Below are 19,304 nucleotides of genomic sequence, written 5' to 3' on the forward strand. Positions count from 1 at the left end.
AGAGCGTTTCCTCTCCTCTTTAGTTTCTCTTTGAGTGAGGAATGTTCACACACACACACACACACACACACACGGGCCTCTGAGCTGGAGGAGGAAGTGGTCAGCTCTGGAGAGCCACTTCCTGTGGGGGCTGCTCAACAGGAAGCAGTAATTAGCCCTCTTCTTCTCTCTCCCGTCCTCCCTCTTTGTCTCCGTCTCCTCATCTCTCCTTCTGGGTCAGGTGATCAGGCCCAGTCGGTGCCGCTCTGGTTCTGAGGTCATAGGTCATGACATCGTCGTGCTGCGTTCAGGGCACGTGGGAAATACTAACTTGTGTAACTGAACCTGCGATGGTTTCTGTTTATTTCAGAGAATGGGTTCTTAATGTTTTAGAGGCGTGGCTACAGCACGAGTGATGAGGTGATTGGTTACTGCTCAGCCAATTGTCTTCACCGTTCATTTAAAGGTCGGAAAACGAGTGCATTTTAAATTCTGCGTTTTATTTTAGCAGGAATGGAGAACTCCACGGAGAAGCAGCCAGAGGAGATCGTGGAGGAGGAGCTGACAGGTAACCTCAAAGGTGAAGACGAACCCGGGGAAGGATGAAGAGCTGGTGCCGAAACGTAAGAGAATTAAACGAGGTTAATGTGACGCAGCAGTTAGCGGTGGGCCGGAGGATCAAGCTGGAGGAGGAGACCTCTCCTCCATCAACGCCATGATGTCAGCAGTGATGTCAGCAGCGGGGACCATCAACGGAGGAGGAGACGCAGGAGGAGGGAGCGAGGTCGCGTCCGTCTCCTCCTCTACCGGGCCGTCCCTGAGGTGAGGACAGTTGACCAGTGAAGCTCCACCCTCTCCGCGTCTTAACGCGTAGTCATGGCAATGTCTGAAACTTCCTGTTTCTCTGCTTCAAGCCCCTCCCCCAGCAAGTCCCTGACAGCCACGAGAGCCCCGCCCAGCCGCAACGCACGACGCAACCAGGTACGCACACTGGTCTCAGGTGGACCGTCCCCAGACCGGGACGGACCGGGACAGACCGGGACAGACCGGGTTCACCGGTTTCCGTCTGTGTCCAGGACGCCAAAGAGGACGGCTCGGCGTTCATCTGCCCGCTGTGTGACAAGGACTGCCAGACCCAGCACCAGCTCACCATGCACATCAGACAGGTAGGCGCCGGCTGCCGGCGAGACGCTGTAACCGTGGCGACCGCTGTCCGTCAGCGGCATGTGTCCTCCGCCCCGCCCGCAGCACAACGCGGACGCCGGCGCCACCGACCACTCCTGCAGCATCTGTGGGAAGTGTCTGAGCTCGGCGTCGTCTCTGGACCGACACATGCTGGTCCACAGCGGGGAGCGGCCCTACAGGTGTAAGGTGTGTGGGCAGACCTTCACCACCAACGGCAACATGCACAGGTAGGACGACACGGGGTCTCACTGACATCATCATGGGCGTGTCAGGGGGCGTGTCTGCAGGAGGGGTTCTGTGGTTCTGATCCGAGGAAGCTGCTGAGCATGTAAATAAAACCAGTGAAAACGAGATGGACCCAACGTTTAAATAGCTGAACCTGAAGGTTCTGGTTCTGGTTCTGGTCCTGGTCCCATCGCTCTAACAGACTGTACAGGTAGAGCTGCTCCTGGTCTCACCTGCGGCTCCAAGCGGTCCGTCTGGTTTTATAAGTGCCGGCGCTGAAAGACGAGCTGAGACAACAACACGACGTCCCGGGGCCAAGACACGCCCGCCGAACGGCGTCCCAGAACCCGGAGTCCCAGAACCCGGCCAGGAGTAGAAAGCACCGAAGAACGCGAGGAGGAGGAGCTCCTTTCATGAAGTCACATCGGAAATGATTCAAGAACCAAATGTAGATAAATAAAGTTTAAATGAGGAGCTGCACCCTGAAGCGTTGAGCAGAGTGCCGGTTCAGTGGCCCAGCAGCGCCCCCTGTGGCGGTCCGGGGGAACTGAGTGTACTGATGAGTGGAGCAGCTGTTCACGCACACACACACACACACACACACACACACACACACACGCTGTCTCTGCTGACTCTGCATCTTTCCCATTCTGTGATTGGTCAGTTTTGGGCTTTGAAGACTTCCCTCCTGTTGCCTGTTGCCCCGCCTCCTCTGAAACTGATTGGTTTAGAAACTACTTCCTGTCACCTGGTCTGACATGTACTGACTGTCAGGACCTCTTATGGGCGTCCAGCCTGCTGCCTGATTGGTCTATTAATAGACGGCAACACCTGATCCTCCTCCTCTTTTTTCATTTGTTTGTATCACATGACTGCCGTTGTCAAGACAACGGGACAGTAGCTTCCTGTCCCGTCCCATCGTGCCTGTTCGTACTGTGTTGACCTTTGACCTTTGTGTGTCAGACACATGAAGATCCACGAGAAGGATCCGGCCAGCGGTCTGCTCCCTGTCAGCCCCCCCTCCCCCACCAAACGGCGCCGTCCGTCTGCCAAGAGGAGACAGGAGGAGGAGAACGGGGAGGAGCCGCAGAGCAAGAAGGTGTGGACCTGAAAGCGCATGAATGGATGAATGGATGAAGGTGATGATGATGATGATGTGTGTGTTCAGGCAGCAGATGACGCGGCGTTGGAGGAGTTGGCGGCGGTGGTCCACGGGCTGGAGGAGGAGCTACTGCCCTGTCCAATCTGCTTCAAGACCTGCAGCTCCAGACTAGAGCTGGACACGCACATGGACACACACCCCGACACCGCCCTGAGGTACACACACACACCCAGAGGTACACACACACACACACACCCCGACACCGCCCTGAGGTACACACACACACACACTGAGGTACACACACACACACACCCCCCGACACCGCCCTGAGGTACACACACACACACCCCGACACCGCCCTGAGGTACACACACACACACACTGAGGTACACACACACACACACTGAGGTACACACACACACACACCCCCCGACACCGCCCTGAGGTACACACACACACCCAGAGGTACACACACACACACACACCCCGACACCGCCCTGAGGTACACACACACACACACACACACTGAGGTACACACACACACACACCCCGACACCGCCCTGAGGTACACACACACACACCCAGAGGTACACACACACACACACACCCCGACGCCGCCCTGAGGTACACACACATGGAGGAACATGAGCTCGTTACCGAGGAAGAATATTGAGCTGTGAATGTAAGAGGATAGACCAATCAGGAGAGGAGCTGTAGGTTAGCAGAGTTGTATTGTGGGTAATGTAGGCGGGCCGAGCCACGGAAAGGTTCCTCCGGGCAGAAGGCGCCCTCTAGAGGATGCCATCAGATGCTGCTTCTGTCCGCAGGTGTGATCTGTGCTGCCTGATCTTCCGGACCCACCGCGGTCTGCTGCGTCACAACGCTGGCGTTCACAAGCTCCTCCCCCAAGACCCCAACGGTCGGCCCTTCATCCAGAACAACCCGTCCATCCCGGCCGGCTTCAACGACCTGGCCTTCATCGACTTCTCCTGCAAGACGTTCGCTCACATCGCACAGGTAGGACGGCTCCGCCTGGCCAGCGGCCCGGCTCCGTGGGGGCGGGGCCGCTCACCTGGCTCCTCCCTTCCAGGTGTGGTGTGAGACCAACCTCCGGCGCTGCATCGGTCGGTTCCATCGCTTCGTCTGCGATCGCTGCGACAAGGCGTTCCCGCTGCGCTCCGCCCTGGACCTGCACAGAACCACCAGCCACCCCGAAGACCCGGCGGGCCCACAGCAGGGAGGGGGCGGGGCCGGGGGCGGGGACAGCCAGGACGTCCGTCCCATGGAGCAGGCCAGCTTCCTGGAGGGGCTCGGTCTTCAGCACGTCTCAAAGGTAAGCCCCCGAAACGGAACGGGTCAGTGGGCGGTGCCAAACCGGCGCCTGCCGGGTCGTCTGACGGGTCGTCTGACGGGTCGTCCTGCTTCAGGTCCAGCCCGGTCCTACAGACGAGGACGTCCATCAGGCCCACCTGGACAGCATCAAGGTGATCCACGTGGAGCCGCCGTCCTCCAGCCTTCCTCAGGAGCCCGCCTCCGCCTACCTGTCCGGAGACCTGGGGCTGCCTCTGGGCCTGGGGGGGGGCGGCCTGGCGGCCCTCAGCGTCCCGGTCCTGGAGGGCTCCGGGTCCCTGTCCCTGTCCCAAAGACAGGCCCTGAACCTGCTGGCCCTCCAGCCCTTCCAAGCCGGCTTCCTCCTCCAGCCTGAAGGAGGCGCTGCGACCGGCGGCGAGGCGGGCGGGGGCGGAGTCATGGAGCTGGCTGACATCCAACAGATCCTCAAGGTGGCCAGTGCAGCGCCCAATCAGATGGGGCTGCCCCTCCCCCCCCTGGCCCAGGCGCCGGGCTCTGCCGGGGGCCACGCCGGGCGGCTCCAGAGGCCTAAACCTGCCGCCCCCCCCCCGGGTCCGGTCCCGGCTCAGAAGGCGATGCCCCCGCTGAAGCCCAAGCCCCCCCTCAGCACTCACTGCAGCCTGACGGCGACCACGCCCCCCCCGCTCCAGAGCTCCCAGCAAGCGTCTCTGGGCTGCACCAGCCCCGCCCCGCCCACCCCGACCCCGTTTAACCCCCCCAGCTCCTCCTCCTCCTCCTCCTCCTCCTCCTCCTCTTCCTCCGGAGGGCAGTTCGATTCCGAATGCACGGGAGACGCTGGCGTGCCGCTGTCCGATTCGCCGCCGGCCGCGACGCTGCAGGAGGAGGCGGAGCTTAGCGGGAGGAAGTCGGGACACAAAGCAGGAAGCGCCGCCGCCGCGCTGCAGGGCTCGTTCCCCTGCCGGTTCTGCGACCAGGTGTTCCCGTTCTCCGGGGTTCTGCAGGCCCACATGCGCTTCCACCTCGGGATCCTCCCCCACCAGTGCAACATCTGCGACTACGTGGCGCCGGACAAAGCCACGCTGATCCGCCACCTGCGCACGCACAGCGGCGAGCGGCCCTACGTCTGCCGCGTCTGCCACTACCCGTTCACCGTCAAGGCCAACTGCGAGCGCCACCTCAGGAAGAAGCACGCCAAGACGTCCCGCAAGGACATCGAGAAGAACATCAAGTACGTCACCTCCAGCATCACCGCGGCAACCACCCAGGAGGCGGAGACGGGCGGCGGCGAGGCGGAGACCACGTGCCGTTACTGCGGCGACGACCTGAAGACGTACCGGGCGCTCCAGATCCACCTGCGGACGCACAACGGCTGCCAGAGGAAGCCGTTCGAGTGCCGGCGCTGCGGCGCCGCCTTCCTCGCCAAACGCAACTGCATCCATCACCTGCTGAAGCAGCACCCCGAGGTGCAGGAGCGGGAGATCGAGGAGCACATCGCCACGCCCACCGCCACGCCCAAAGCCGTGAAGGTGGAGGAGCTCGCCAGCGCGCTGGACCAGCCGCTGGACTTCTCCTCCAGGAGGCGCGGCTCCCAGGAGGGATCTCCTGGCGTCAAACTGGAGGGCGCCGCCCCTGGCCCCGCCCCCGGCCCCGCCCCCGCCTTCGACCAGCCCATCGACCTGTCCGTCGCCAGCAAGAGGCCGAGGAGGGAGGGAGACAAGGAGATCAAGGCGGAGGAGAAGGCCGCCTCCTCCTCGCTGCCTCCTCTGCACCCCCACCCACAGCTCGGCTGCTACCAGCTCCCCCCCGGAGCCGCGCCTCCTCCCACCTCCCTCCAGACCGTCACACGAGCCCAGCGCCTCAAACCGCTGCTGCCCAAGCCGGCCTGCTCCTCCTCCTCCTCCTCCTCCTCCTCCCTGAAGGAGCTCCCCCCGCTGGCCTCCATCGCTCAGATCATCCACTCCGTCTCTGGAGCTCCAGACCTGCTGAAGAGAGACGCCCCCCAGACTCCTCCCACCTCCTCCGCTGCAGACGCCCCCGCCCCCGCCCCCGCCGGTCTGGAGACGCAAGGGGACGACGCGTCTGACGGATCGTCCAGGTGAGCGTGGAAGTCCGTCCCTCAGGTGTGCTCGTCCCCCGGGCCGTTACAGAATGAGACCTTTGTCCCCCAGGAAGCGGTCCAGGAAGAAGCCTGCTGTCCTCGCGCTGAGAGACAAGGGCGGCGCCGTCGACCTGGAGTCCAGCGGCGAGTTCGCCAGCGTGGAGAAGATGCTCGCCACGACCGACACCAACCGGTTCAGCACCTACCTGCAGACGGGAGGCGCAGAGCCGGAGGCGCAGACAGGTAGGAGCAGCAGGAGCAGCAGGAGCAGCACGTCCCGCTGTCCACACAGCTTCACCCCAAACCCGTCCCCACCAACAGATCCAGACAAAGGAGGAGGAGCTGATGAGAGAGAGGGCGGAGCCAAGGAGGAGGTGAAGCAGGTGGGCCCCCAGTCCAAAGGAAAGAAGAACGCCTACTCCAACTCGGTCCAGAAGATGACGTGTCCCTACTGTCCCCGAGTGTTCCCCTGGGCAAGCTCCCTGCAGAGACACATGCTAACGCACACTGGTAACGCTAACATGCTAACAATGCTAATATGAAGTAGCTGCCTTCACCGCTAGCTGCTTGACTTTAGCGCGTCCTGTTCCTCATCCAGAACTCTGTCCGTCTTCAGGCCAGAAGCCCTTCCCCTGTCCAAAGTGCGACGCCTTCTTCTCCACCAAGTCCAACTGTGAGCGCCACCTGCTGAGGAAACACGGCGTGACCCAGCGGACGCTGCGGCGCAACGGGGCGCTCGCCAGGAAGGACGGCGACGAAGGCTCGCATGAGAGCGCAGGTGAGACGCGCTAGCATGTAATGCTAACAGCACTTAGCTGCCGGAGGACAGACTGATTAAATTTATTGTCCAATCACAGGGAGTCAGTCCGAGACGGAGCAGGTAGCGCCGGAGGAGCAAGATCTCAGCAGCGCTGCAGACCCCGCCCCCAATGCAGACAGCCCCGCCTCCCCAGAACAGGAGGTTGGATCAACAGCAACAAGCCCCACCCACAAACCAAATCAAGGTGAGTCTTTGAAAACCGCGTTGTTCCTGCATCCAGTCTACTGCTGTCCCGTCTTCCTGTCCCCTGGGGGGTTGCCACAGCAACCCACCGTCCTCCCTCACTACGTCCCTGTAGGAGGAGCTTCCTGTCTCGCTTTGTCCTCTTTCCTGTCCCGCCGGACGTCCTTCCTGACTCGACTCTCTGCTTGGGACCGGCACAAACTGGCAATGCTACGTTAGCTCCTGCTAACTGCACTGCCCGCAGCACCACGAGGCTGCACTACATTCAGACGTCCTTCAGGAGGTCACCTGATCCTCTGGTTTATTCACCAGGTTCGGTGTCGGGTGACGAGGAGCAGCAGGAGCAGCAGGAGGCGCCGGCCAGCAACACGGTTCGTTTCACCACGGCAACGGTCCTTTGAAATGGACAGACGTCCTCTGTGTCATTTATTGATCCATCACCGGAGCCTCGATGGCTTATCACAGACCTTTGGACCAATGGGGGCGTGTTTTCTCCTGCAGGTGGAGAGCGCCGACGAGGACGACGCCCACAGCAACAAAAGTCTGGACCTGAACTTCGGCAGGAAGCTGATCGACTTCAAGCTGTCCACGTCTTCGTCCGGCGCCTCCCAGCCTCCGTGCTCCTCCTCCGCTCCTCCCCCGGCGGAGGGGCGGAGCCCCGTGGCCGCCGCCGCCTCCCTGAAGCACGTCTGTGGAGTCTGCAGGAAGGGCTTCCGCTACGCCACCACCCTCGCCCGCCACGAGAGGGCGCACCTGTCTGAGGACACGCCCACCCCGGCAGAGGAGAACATGAACGAGGAGGGCGAGGAGCAGGAGGAGGAGGAGCGGGGAGGCGACAGCGAGGGTGGAGAGAGCGGAGACTCTGATGAAGAGGAGAAGGAGAAAGAGGAGCGGAGCGATGAGGAGACGTCTGAACCAAAGAGTCTGGAGGAGGAGGCGCAGGGGAGGCGCGTGGACAAGAGGAAGAAGATCTGCAACGTCTGCGGGAAGCGCTTCTGGTCCCTGCAGGACCTGACCCGCCACATGAGGTCACACACAGGTGGGCTGTGATTGGCCGGAGGCCGATCAGACATCTTGATCTGATCAGCTGTTCTTGCATTATCAAACTAACCACCGACCCGGCGCTGACCCTGTCCCACCTGCCCCCCCCCCAGGTGAGCGCCCCTACCAGTGCCAGACCTGTGAGCGGACGTTCACCCTGAAACACAGTCTGGTTCGCCACCAGCGGATCCACCTGAAGCCCCGCGGGGGCGACGGCGCCAGTGAGGACGGCGACTCCTGCACCCCGACCCCGACCTCCACCTGCCCCCCCTCGGAGAACGAGAGCGACTGCGGCAGTGGTGCCGCGGGAGCCGAGGAGGAGGAGCAGGAGCAGGAGGAGGAGGAGCAAGAAGAAAGCTCCGACAAGCCGGCTGCAGATCCAGAACCGACCCCTGAGGGAACCGCGGTGACCCAGCAGCCCCCCGGCCCCCCAGCCCCCGCCCACCTGAACCCGAACCCAGAGTCAAACACCTCCAAAGACTGCCCTCCTCCCTCCCCCGGCTCGCCGGCGCCTCCTGCTGGGGGCTTCATCCACGGGCTGCTGGAGCCCAGCGGGGAGCCGCCTCTGGTGGGCGTGGACTGAGGGAGAACCTCCCACCGCGCCGAGAGGAGGAGGAGCCAGGAAACCTTGTTTTCTTGAAGTGCCTTACTACTTGTGGAAACCTTTACCTGCGTCCCGCCGGAGGGCGGGGCTTGTTTTTATAGCTTTTTATGGTGACTGATCTTTTTGTGGGGAATCTATTTCAGCAATAACGAGAATAGAGTTCTGGATCCTCGTACCGGATCCTGACGGCGAGTCGGTGAGACCGATCGATCACGTTTGTGGACCGACCTGGAGACGACGGCCGATGGCTGGCGGACGGGAAGCCCGTAACTGGAAGAAACGGCGGCGCTCCTGGTCCAGCTAGCTCTGAGTCCCGGTTGTGAACTCTCGGCATCAGAAACGGTGTCTGTGTTTTGTTTTTCTTTTTAAACCAATCACACTATTGATCCCTTTGAAGCCGTCGTGTGTTGGTTTGTGTGTTTCTTCATTCGCGATCGTTCTCGGTTGATTCCATGTGTGTACCGACGCGAACGTGCAGCGCGTGATGCTAATGCTAATGACGGGTGTAGGAAGGGGAATTTTTGAGTTTGTGGATTTTTATTTTAATTATAACTGAACAAATCAAAATGTTTTGTTGTGTGTGTGTGTGTTGGAATGTGTTTTAGCTGTGTTGTTGTCGCCCCCTAGAGTTCATTTGGGGTGCTAATGTACACCTCCGCTAACAGGTTCAGTTTACCTCAACCTCCGCAGGCCACCCTTTAAATCTTGTCTTCCGAACTGAGGCTAGTCAGGACTAGCGAGGGCTAAACATGCGTAGCACAGCCCAGACAGAGCTAACTAATGCCAGCAGCATAGCATAGCAATAAGGGCTCATTTACGAGCTGGTATAGTTAGCTTATTGACACTTTGTGCATAATATTTTGTGTAGTTTAGTGGAAGGGGTAATGCTAGCTAGGGGCTAGCTATTGTTTGCCTATGCATGTTTACCTGTTGAGCTATCTGTGCCTTAACTTGGTTGCTCGCTCCGCTATGGGCAGTCAGCCTTAGCTAGCTCTCATCGTTAGCCTGCAGGGAAGCTACAGGCTCAAAGCCAACCACGGTAGATGAGTTAGCCAAGTTACCAGTGGATGAAATGACTCTGTTAGCTAGATTGCTGTGGTCAGTTAGCTCCACGCAGGCCCAGGTATTAGCCTCAGGCCCTAATATATATATATATAAAGCACGGGTTAGGGTTAAAATGATGAAATGACATGCTAACCTAGGCGAACTGATCAGATCAGACTAACGGATAAAGTTAGTACGTCACACCAAAGTTAGTTGACATTTCTAGAATATAGCAGGTCTAGCTAGTCTCCTTCCAGTGTTGAGTTAGCTGTCGTCCAGAGAAACGCTAATAAACTTTAATTTCTACGTTACGTAAACATCAGCTGTGTTGATTTATCGTCTGTTTAACCTGAAGACGCGCGTTCATCAATTTGGCGTTAAAGACAATCAGAATGATTTCCAGACGGATGAGAGGATGAATGAATGAAGGATGAATGTTTATCATCCGCACACACAAACACAAAGGCCGATCCGCCGGCCCGACCGTTCAGACGGAGGCGGAGTCTGGACTGGAGGGTACGGGTGGCGTTCTGGTTGAGTTTCTTTTTCATGTGAAGAAAAATAATTTTTCCTCGTATATTTTTCATAACGAATCAAACCTCAGTGGCTCATAACGGGAGTGTGAGGCAACGCCCACCAGTGGGTGGAGCCACCCCACTGGTGGGCGTTGCTGTGGAGTGGCACTAAAGACTTTCATAACTACTATTACTAATACTACTACTAGTACTAGTACAGTGAACTATCACAAACACAATCTCGAGGGAAAAAGAGTTTCTTTTCTTGTGAATTTGTAAAAGTGTAAATTTGTGGGAAATCTTCCATGAATTTCCTTCAAATTAGATATTTGTGTTTGTTTTTTACTGTGACGCTAAATATCTGCGTATAACAGGTTTTGTTAGAATGCATGCTAATGCTAAATTGTAGTCTATGTAATGGAAGGTTTTCTACAGATTTCATGTTTTTACAGATTTGAACGGTGCCGCCATCAAGCTAATGGTCATTACTTAGGTGCTAATGCTTATACGCTAGCTTAAAAAGGTATGTCAGCTGTTTATACCAACAAAATCAGTTCTTGTATCAAGTTTGTACTTTAAGAACAGAATGCTATGCTAGCTTTGAGCTAGCCCGTTAGTGTGAATGGCTACCAAGCTATCATCATTCATTAGCATGATGGCTAATTCTCAAACACAGTTCAGATCTAGTCCAAATTAAATGATGCCACACAGCTAAAAGATCCATTTTCACAATTCAAATTTTAATGAAATGTGCTGCACCAAAGTGTTGCTAGCCACCTAGCTAAATAGTTAGCGTTGGTTCTCATGGAACAGTGAGCATTGTTCAGTTTGGCACCAGAATCACATTCAAACCAGTATTTACAGTTAGCTATGCTAGCTCACGTCAACGTTGCCAGAACTCTTGAAATGGCTCAAAACGCCTTTCTCGACGATACGTTCAGTGTACTCGATTAGCTTAGCCTGGACAGAAGTGAAGAAACTCTTTGTCCCTCCACCGTTAGCGTCTCCGTCGGGTAGCATGTTAGCGTGTGCGTGTCGTTGACTTGAGAAGCCATGTATTAATATCATGCTACAGAACTGCTTAGCTCGCCGGCGGCAGCAATGAGAATCCAAAAAGCTTTACGTGGATCTGGACCGGGTCTGGGTTCGGGTTCCTTTCCTCTGATTCTAGGCGCATTAAACTGTGAAATGTGGGTGAGCTTTAGTTTAGATTATTTGCATGCTAATCTCTTGAATTATGGATGATTTTGTTTCTCCGTCTCTTCTCGCGCTACAGATCGATCGATTAGCTAATCTGCACTCAGGGTCGTCACAAATCCAATATTCAAAATGCTTTTTTCCTGAGTTGAAATGGTTTCTTTTGATGATTGAGAACTGTCGATCACTACACTCAGACGTGACTGTGAACGCATCGTCAGCTCATCCAGAACGGGACGTTTTGTTCTGCTCCCGTCTCACCGGACCTCAATCAGAACGCATTAAACACAATCGTGTGGAACCTCCCCCTGCTCCCCCTGCTCCTCCCCCTGCTCCTCTCACAAAGCCTGTTCTGTATTCTACCAATAAATAGCAATAAAGATTATATTCAGGAACGGTGTGAATGACGGCGGTCTGTCGTTTTTATTCTACGACTCTGAAGAAACGAAATTATTTGATCCTTTCAAATGTCAAAATATTTAGAGAAATATTCTTACTTCTGAAAATAAAACGTGAATTATTAAGACCTTCATGAAGTGTATTTATTTTTATATATTTCATGACAAGATTCTACTGAAACAGGAAGTAGGCATGACCTCATCCACCGTGCTGGTCTGTCAACCAATCAGGTCGTCTCCTGATGTTCTGGTCCCAGGGGGGGTCACACGGGGGACGGCTTCATCAGCGCCTGATCCCCAAACAGCTGCTTGAAGTGACCCACGTGCTCCTCGCAGTGCTCACCTGTCCACACAGGTGCGTGATGTCACAGCAGCTGATTGGCTCAAAGGCTTTACTGAAGCTGTCAGTGATCAATATTTACAAATATTGATGCTCAAACAAGCAAACCGAGATCAGACGATTGATTACAGAACGGAAGTTATTGAATTCATTAAAAACTAGTTTCTAAAGATTTTCTAAATTATGTGAAAATTAGAGAAAGAGAATCAATTATGAGAAAAATATTGATCAATAAAACCAATTCGGTTCTGCACTGTGATGAAAGTCTGGGGTCATTAAATGACCCCCCCCCCCCCTCCCCCCACGTCCTCATCAGGATGAAACGTACTCAGGAAACATCAGAACCGGGTAACTGGGTCGGGTCGGGTTCTCACCGGGGTTGAAGCTGGGACTTCCTCTCAGCCGCTGGTTCCTCTGCTGGAAGGACCGGAACACGGTGTAGAACAGCATCTGGTCTCCGGTCTGCTGCGCCGCGTCCAGGAACTTCCTGGCCGACACGTTGTCATGGCTACCTGCTCCCAGAGAAACCAGTCAGACCAGTGGGACCGGTAGGACCAGTGGAACCGGTAGGACCAGTGGGACCGGTCAGATCAGTGGGTCCAGTGGGACCGGTAGGACCAGTGGGACCGGTCAGATCAGTGGGACCAGTGGGTCCGGTAGGACCAGTGGAACCGGTAGGACCAGTGGGACCGGTCAGATCAGTGGGACCAGTGGGTCCGGTAGGACCAGTGGAACCAGTAGGACCAGTGGGTCCGGTATGACCAGTGGAACCGGTATGACCAGTGGAACCAGTGGAACCAGTAGGACCAGTGGGTCCGGTATGACCAGTGGAACCAGTGGGTCCAGTGGAACCGGTAGGACCATCTCACATCTTACCGTTACCGTTTTTCCTTTCTCAACTCGTTTTTGTGACGATTCTTTTCAGAGATGAAAGGAACGACAGAAAGGTTCCAGCCACCGTGACGCTCCACGCACACAACATGAATTTACTGCCACGTTAAGACCCACCCCCGTCGTACCGACGCTGCGGATGAACCGGAGCGCAGCCAGAACCTCCTGCTTCGACAGCAGAACCTCCACGATCTCGTCATTGGCTGTGGACAGACGCTGAAAAGACAGGAGGACAGGTGAAACACGGACGTGCAGCGAAGCGGCCGCCGCCGACGCGTGTGTGTTTGACACCTTCAACATGTCCAGGGACAGCTGGTGGGCGGGGGGGTAGGTGCTCTCCAGGGACAGCAGCAAGCACGCCTGGAAAGCAGAAACCACCGTCAGACAACCAACCAAAGGGAAGCGTGGGCCGGCTCGGGGTCAGAGCAGTACGAACCAGCTGTTCCGTACAGATCTGGGACCAGGTCTGGACTCACCAGTGGTTTGGAGTCGCTGAGGACGTGATACTGGAGGAACTGGTGCAGCATGTAGAACAGGTTGTGCTGCACCAACGTCTTGATCACCAACTCATACAGGTAATGCTGAAAGACACCAGAGGAATGACGCGTCAAGCCCGTCCTGAAGGGGGCGTCGTGTGACATCAGGGTCAGGTGTACCTGCACGGTGATCTGGAACTGGTTCAGAGAGCGGATGTACTCCATCAGCACCGCAATGACGAACCGATGACAGACGCCCTGAAAGAGAAAGACAGATAGCCCATTAACGCCAACCTCAACGCTAACGCCAACCTCAATGCTAACGCCAACCTCAACGCTAACGCCAACCTCAACGCTAACGCCAACCTCAACGCTAACGCCAACCTCAACGCTAATGCCAACCTCAACGCTAACGCCAACCTCAACGCTAACGCCAACCTCAACGCTAACGCCAACCTCAACGCTAACGCCAACCTCAACGCTAATGCCAACCTCAATGCTAACGCCAACCTCAACGCTAACGCCAACCTCAACGCTAATGCCAACCTCAATGCTAACGCCAACCTCAACGCTAACGCCAACCTCAACGCTAACGCCAACCTCAACGCTAACGCCAACCTCAACGCTAACGCCAACCTCAACGCTAACGCCAACCTCAACGCTAACGCCATCCTCAACGCTAACGCCATCCTCAACGCTAACCTCAATGCTAACGCTAATACCAACGCCAACATCAACGCTAACGACAACCTCAACGCTAACGCCAACCTCAACGCTAACGCCAACCTCAACGCTAACGCCAACATCAATGCTAACGCCAACCTCAACGCTAACGCCATCCTCAACGCTAACGCCATCCTCAACGCTAACCTCAATGCTAACGCTAATACCAACGCCAACATCAACGCTAACGCCAACCTCAACGCTAACGCCAACCTCAACGCTAACCTCAACGCTAACGCCAACCTCAATGCTAACACCAACCTCAATGCTAACCTCAACGCTAATCCACCAGCGGGAGACTAGTCCAGATGTGAAGGGTTCTAAAGTGGTCTCTTCTGTTCCTGCAGGTGTGTTTACCTTCCTCTCTGTGAACGATGACAGGACGTGTGTGTACATGTCTGATTGGTCAATGACAGCTTGTGTTCTGATTGGACGCTTCTGGACCGCGCCGCCTCGACTCGGACCAGACTCCATCACCTGGAGACGACCCAGAGACACGAGGCTTAGATGTAGAAGGCACGTGTCCAGGTGCGTGCTCAGAGAACACGACTCACCACGGCGTACGTCTGCTCCGCCTCCAGGTACTCTTTATACACCTGGTTGAGCTTGTCAAAGACGGTCGCCACCACAGGAAGACGTCCTCGCTCTCTGCCCTCCAGAACTGAGAAGACAAAAGGATCCATTATTACTCAGGTGCCAGGTGAACCCTCGTCTGATGACATCACCCCGCCCACCAGGTGTCAGACGTACTCTGACAGCAGACGGACAGGATGACCATCTTGCAGTCTCGCCGCCGTAACAGGAAGTCCATCAGTTTGCCTTTGTCCTGCAGCAGGTTGACGGTCGGGGGCAGCTTCACCTGCAGGTACCACAGGTACCCTGGGGCACAGGGTCCGGTTAGGCCTGCTGGCTGAGAGGTGATGGTCTAAGGGTGCGGCAGGTACCTTCACTGGCGCTGATGATGATATCAGGCTGGAAGACGCTCCAGGAGGAGGAGTCTGGGGAGGCGGGTAAAGGTCAACGCGACAGAAACGGGAGGAGCACCTGTAGAAACCAGTTCAAGGATACAGAGCTGGCAGGGAACCGGAGGACGGGAGGGGACGGCGGCCGGACCTGAGGGAGGAGGGAACAGACGGTCACACCTGGAACGGACCTGGATCAACCCCGAAAGAAACCTGTGCGTACCTGCCAGGGGTATCCTGTAGGGGGGGGGGGGGGAACCTGTGTGTGGGGGGTGTGTGCGTGTACCTGCCACAGGTATCCTGTAGGGGGGGGGGGGGGGGGGAACCTGTGTGTGGGGGGTGTGTGCGTGTACCTGCCAGAGGTATCCTGTAGGGGTGTATGGACCGGGCGGGGAGGACCGGCTGGTGCGTGTTGACGGAACAGTCTGGCTCCTTCAGCTTGATGTCAAAGATCAGAGACGTCTGACGAATAAAACGTCCAATAAAAGCAAAGCAAGAGACCGAGTACAGGAAGAGGATTACTCTACTCCTCTACTCCTCTACCCCTCTACTCCTCTACCCCTCTACTCCTCTACCCCTCTACTCCTCTACCCCTCTACCCCTCTACCCCTCTACTCCTCTACTCCTCTACCCCTCTACTCCTCTACCCCTCTACTCCCCTACTCCTCTACTCCTCTACCCCTCTACTCCTCTACTCCCCTACTCCTCTACTCCTCTACCCCTCTACCCCTCTACCCCTCTACTCCTCTACTCCTCTACCCCTCTACTCCTCTACTCCTCTACCCCTCTACTCCCCTACTCCTCTACCCCTCTACCCCTCTACTCCCCTACTCCCCTACTCCCCTACTCCCCTACCCCTCTACTCCTCTACTCCTCTACTCCTCTACTCCTCTACCCCTCTACTCCTCTACCCCTCTACCCCTCTACTCCCCTACTCCTCTACCCCTCTACCCCTCTACTCCCCTACTCCCCTACTCCCCTACTCCCCTACTCCTCTACTCCTCTACTCCTCTACTCCTCTACTCCTCTACCCCTCTACCCCTCTACTCCCCTACTCCTCTACCCCTCTACTCCTCTACCCCTCTACTCCTCTACCCCTCTACTCCTCTACCCCTCTACTCCTCTACCCCTCTACTCCTCTACTCCCCTACCCCTCTACTCCTCTACTCCTCTACTCCTCTACCCCTCTACCCCCCTACTCCCCTACCCCTCTACTCCTCTACTCCTCTACCCCTCTACCCCTCTACTCCTCTACCCCTCTACTCCCCTACCCCTCTACTCCTCTACTCCTCTACCCCTCTACTCCTCTACTCCTCTACCCCTCTACCCCTCTACTCCTCTACTCCTCTACTCCTCTACTCCTCTACCCCTCTACTCCTCTACCCCTCTACTCCCCTACTCCTCTACCCCTCTACTCCTCTACTCCTCTACTCCTCTACTCCCCTACCCCTCTACTCCCCTACCCCTCTACTCCCCTACTCCTCTACTCCTCTACTCCTCTACCTGCGTGCTCTGGTGATGAACCACCACCAGGTTGTCCACGACGTTCAGAGCGAACTTCCCCGTCGTGTTCAGCTTCAACACGTGGCTCTTCTTACAGGTTCCCTCCCTGAGACACAAACGGGCGGGGCTGTGACGGCTGTGACATCACACGACGCCGGTGATGTCACACAGGAAGTGCCTGCACCTCGGTAAGTGGTACAGAACCACTTCAGCACCGGGACTGTTGGCCGTCCTGGAGTGATGCTTCAGGTACATGACGAACGGCTGTCCATAGCTGGGGGACACGAGGACGGTTAGTGTGTGTGTGTGTGTGTGTGTGTGATAATCAATAACAGAAGACCAGGAAACAACAACGTCAAAGAATTCTACCAACAGGCTTACATGGTTGCCATGGCGATGTCTCTCTCTGACAGACTGAGCTTGGCTGGTTTGGGGACGACCGGCAGCTCGATCTCAAACTTGGACATTTTGGACATTGTCCCGCTCTAAACAGAAACAAGATGATAATGTCTTTATGGCAGTCGGTTCACCTGAGGGGCGTGGCTCACCCTGAAGGCGAAGGGCTGCAGGACGTTCCCCTGGACGGTGGTGGACAGCAGGACCACGCCCGTCCCGGGACAGTACTGGTACCAGTTCACGTTCACGTTCTGACTCTTCAGCAGCTTCAGGCTGCGTTTCTCCGGCAACACCTGAAGGGAGGGACAGCGGAAGGCTGGGACGCGGGGCCTGGACCCGCCCCCACGCACTACCGATTGGTCCTGAAGCCAAACACACCTGGTAGAACTCCGCCCCCTGGTCGGTGATGAAGACGATCTCGTTCCAGTTGGTCCAACAGAAACCCAGGACGATGGCGTTCTTCGTCTGCAGGAGACAAACCTCGATGTCAAACGCATCAGCTGTTCAAGTGCTTTTACTCTGAAAACAGGAAGGAAGAGACCTTTCACAATAAGAGAGAAGACGACATACCTTACATTCCTGGCTGAACTCCGTGAACGGATAGTCGGGTATGAAGTTGATGAAGTCCTACGGGAGACAGGGACAAGATGATCAGCCAGACGCTTCCTGTTGGATGCTTCCTGTTAGACGCTTCCTGTTGAACACTTCCTGTTGGACGCTTCCTGCCGGACACTTCCTGTTGGACGCTTCCTGCACGGCGCTCAGCTGTGTGCTTTTATTTTCAGAAACCCACTCATCATTTTCAGTCCTGAAACAGGAAACATCCGTCCGCCTCTTCCAGAACCAACAAACCAGGAAGCGCTAATGGGTCCCGTCCCGGCGGGCCTGGTGACCTCACAACCCCCTCCAGCCGTTTCGATCTTTGCTGCCCCCTCCTGGACACTCCAGACTTGCTCACCACGGATCTGGACGTTCTCTGAACCGCCAGGATCTTGTTCCCGATGGAGAACTTGATGCACTTCACTTCCCCTTTATCGTCCATCCTGAGGAAACACACGATCAATAAGTGTGCGAGTCACAAACAGAGCCAGATGTTCCTGCAGGGGCTCAGGCACCTGAACGCAACGCTGCTCCTGTCCTCTGGGCCTTTGACCACCACACCTGTGGCTCCACCTGAACGCACCGCGAACACCTGGAGAGAGGAGAGAGGAGAGAGGAGACAGGTGAGGACCCCAACCGGCGTGGCTTTATTAGGCCTTCATCTAACCGAGCCTCAGGTGGGAGGAACCCGGAGAACCCGGAGAACCCGGACAGAACCCACTCAGACACGAGAGAACACACAAACTCCCCCAAGTTGGGCTTGAACCTGCGGCCTTAGTGCTGGGATGAACAGCGACGCCCACTGGCGACGTGCGATACTACAGTTACATATATGATGAAAAAAGTAGTTAATTTCAACACAGCTTCATCTTCATCCATGTTTGTAGTCTCTCTAAATAGCCTACAAGAAGGGGGTAGACGCACGCGCGCGCGCACATACACACACACACACACACACACACACACGTTGTTTGCGCTCCTGGGCTTGATTTATTCATGAGATTCACTTCTTATCCTGGATTATTACAGCGGCTAATAGTTGAAACATTTATTACCTTAGTACTGTTGTTATAACTATATTTATTAACGAGGATCAAGCTTGAAGCTCCGCCTCCTGCTGCAGCAGCACGTGACGCAGCGAGGGACGCTCGTTACACACTAGCCCGGTCAGGGGTCGGTAACCCCCCGGCCCCGGTGCTCCCGGTGCTCCCGGTGTTCATGTACATCACGTGAAATCGCCGAAGTATCGATAATGTGATCTTTTAACCCATTCTAGAAGGTAAAGTCTGGCATCGGAGATTTCGATCCGCATAGCACGAGCACCCACTGCGCCACCGCGTCTGACGTCAGACGCTTCACCTGATCACGTGTCTGCACGTCGCTGTGGGCGTTTAGCTCCGGTTTAACGGCAGAAGCCTCCGTGACCGCCCGGTATCGGCCGTAAACGGAAGTGAGCTAGCGTTAGCCGCGGCATGCTAGCTGCGGCTCACGCGCGGAGCTAGCGTTAGCCGCGGCATGCTAGCTGCGGCTCGCGCGCGCAGCTAGCGCTAGCCGCGGCATGCTAGCTGCGGCTCGCGCGCTACCTGCTTGTTGGCGTCATCGAAGAAGACGTTGTTGACGCTGGAGGCGTGCTCGAACCGGACCGGGTCCTCGCGGAGCTCCAGGTAGTGCTCCCCGTCCATCCCGGACGCTCAAGCCGGAAGCAGCTGCC

The 19,304-nt window shown here is 56.5% G+C and overlaps 2 protein-coding genes across 2 annotated transcripts; one reads left to right on the forward strand and one right to left on the reverse strand.

The window, feature by feature from the left end:
- Positions 1–492: 492 nt before the first annotated feature.
- On the forward strand, positions 493–8,527 carry rreb1a (ras responsive element binding protein 1a). The gene is made up of 17 exons (XM_068748308.1): positions 493–547; positions 636–801; positions 894–960; positions 1,056–1,145; positions 1,228–1,391; positions 2,353–2,488; positions 2,558–2,706; positions 3,319–3,508; positions 3,582–3,824; positions 3,919–5,897; positions 5,971–6,143; positions 6,222–6,410; positions 6,517–6,678; positions 6,758–6,904; positions 7,216–7,274; positions 7,405–7,942; positions 8,058–8,527. Exons 1-17 carry the CDS (start codon positions 493–495, stop codon positions 8,525–8,527), a joined length of 4,977 nt encoding a protein of 1,658 aa, XP_068604409.1.
- A 1,829-nt stretch (positions 8,528–10,356) lies between these two features.
- rmc1 (regulator of MON1-CCZ1) lies at positions 10,357–19,275 on the reverse strand. Its single transcript, XM_068747709.1, has 21 exons — positions 19,177–19,275; positions 18,109–18,185; positions 17,952–18,036; positions 17,564–17,620; positions 17,372–17,458; positions 17,146–17,286; positions 16,979–17,082; positions 16,782–16,871; positions 16,598–16,703; positions 15,448–15,556; positions 15,201–15,245; positions 15,077–15,130; positions 14,883–15,011; positions 14,687–14,793; positions 14,490–14,609; positions 13,590–13,667; positions 13,410–13,514; positions 13,225–13,293; positions 13,062–13,149; positions 12,417–12,554; positions 10,357–12,045 (listed from the first exon to the last, which is right to left on the reverse strand). Exons 1-21 carry the CDS (start codon positions 19,273–19,275, stop codon positions 11,966–11,968), a joined length of 1,968 nt encoding a protein of 655 aa, XP_068603810.1. The 3' UTR covers positions 10,357–11,965.
- Positions 19,276–19,304: the final 29 nt, after the last annotated feature.

This window comes from Brachionichthys hirsutus, chromosome 14, assembly GCF_040956055.1.
Source record: "Brachionichthys hirsutus isolate HB-005 chromosome 14, CSIRO-AGI_Bhir_v1, whole genome shotgun sequence".
NCBI lineage: Eukaryota > Metazoa > Chordata > Actinopteri > Lophiiformes > Brachionichthyidae > Brachionichthys > Brachionichthys hirsutus.

What these genes read in the sequence shown, in the direction of transcription:
- rreb1a (XM_068748308.1), top strand. Translation starts at nt 493, where the DNA reads ATGGAGAACTCCACGGAGAAGCAGCCAGAGGAGATCGTGGAGGAGGAG. An exon ending in ACCAACGGCAACATGCACAG is followed by an intron (nt 1,392 to 2,352) that starts GTAGGACGACAC and finishes TTTGTGTGTCAG; the next exon opens with ACACATGAAGATCCACGAGA. An exon ending in CACCCACAAACCAAATCAAG is followed by an intron (nt 6,905 to 7,215) that starts GTGAGTCTTTGA and finishes TTTATTCACCAG; the next exon opens with GTTCGGTGTCGGGTGACGAG.
- rmc1 (XM_068747709.1), bottom strand. Translation starts at nt 19,275, where the DNA reads ATGGACGGGGAGCACTACCTGGAGCTCCGCGAGGACCCGGTCCGGTTC. An exon ending in AGGGGGCGGAGTTCTACCAG is followed by an intron (nt 17,287 to 17,371) that starts GTGTGTTTGGCT and finishes CCCTCCCTTCAG; the next exon opens with GTGTTGCCGGAGAAACGCAG. An exon ending in TGCAGCCCTTCGCCTTCAGG is followed by an intron (nt 17,083 to 17,145) that starts GTGAGCCACGCC and finishes GTTTCTGTTTAG; the next exon opens with AGCGGGACAATGTCCAAAAT.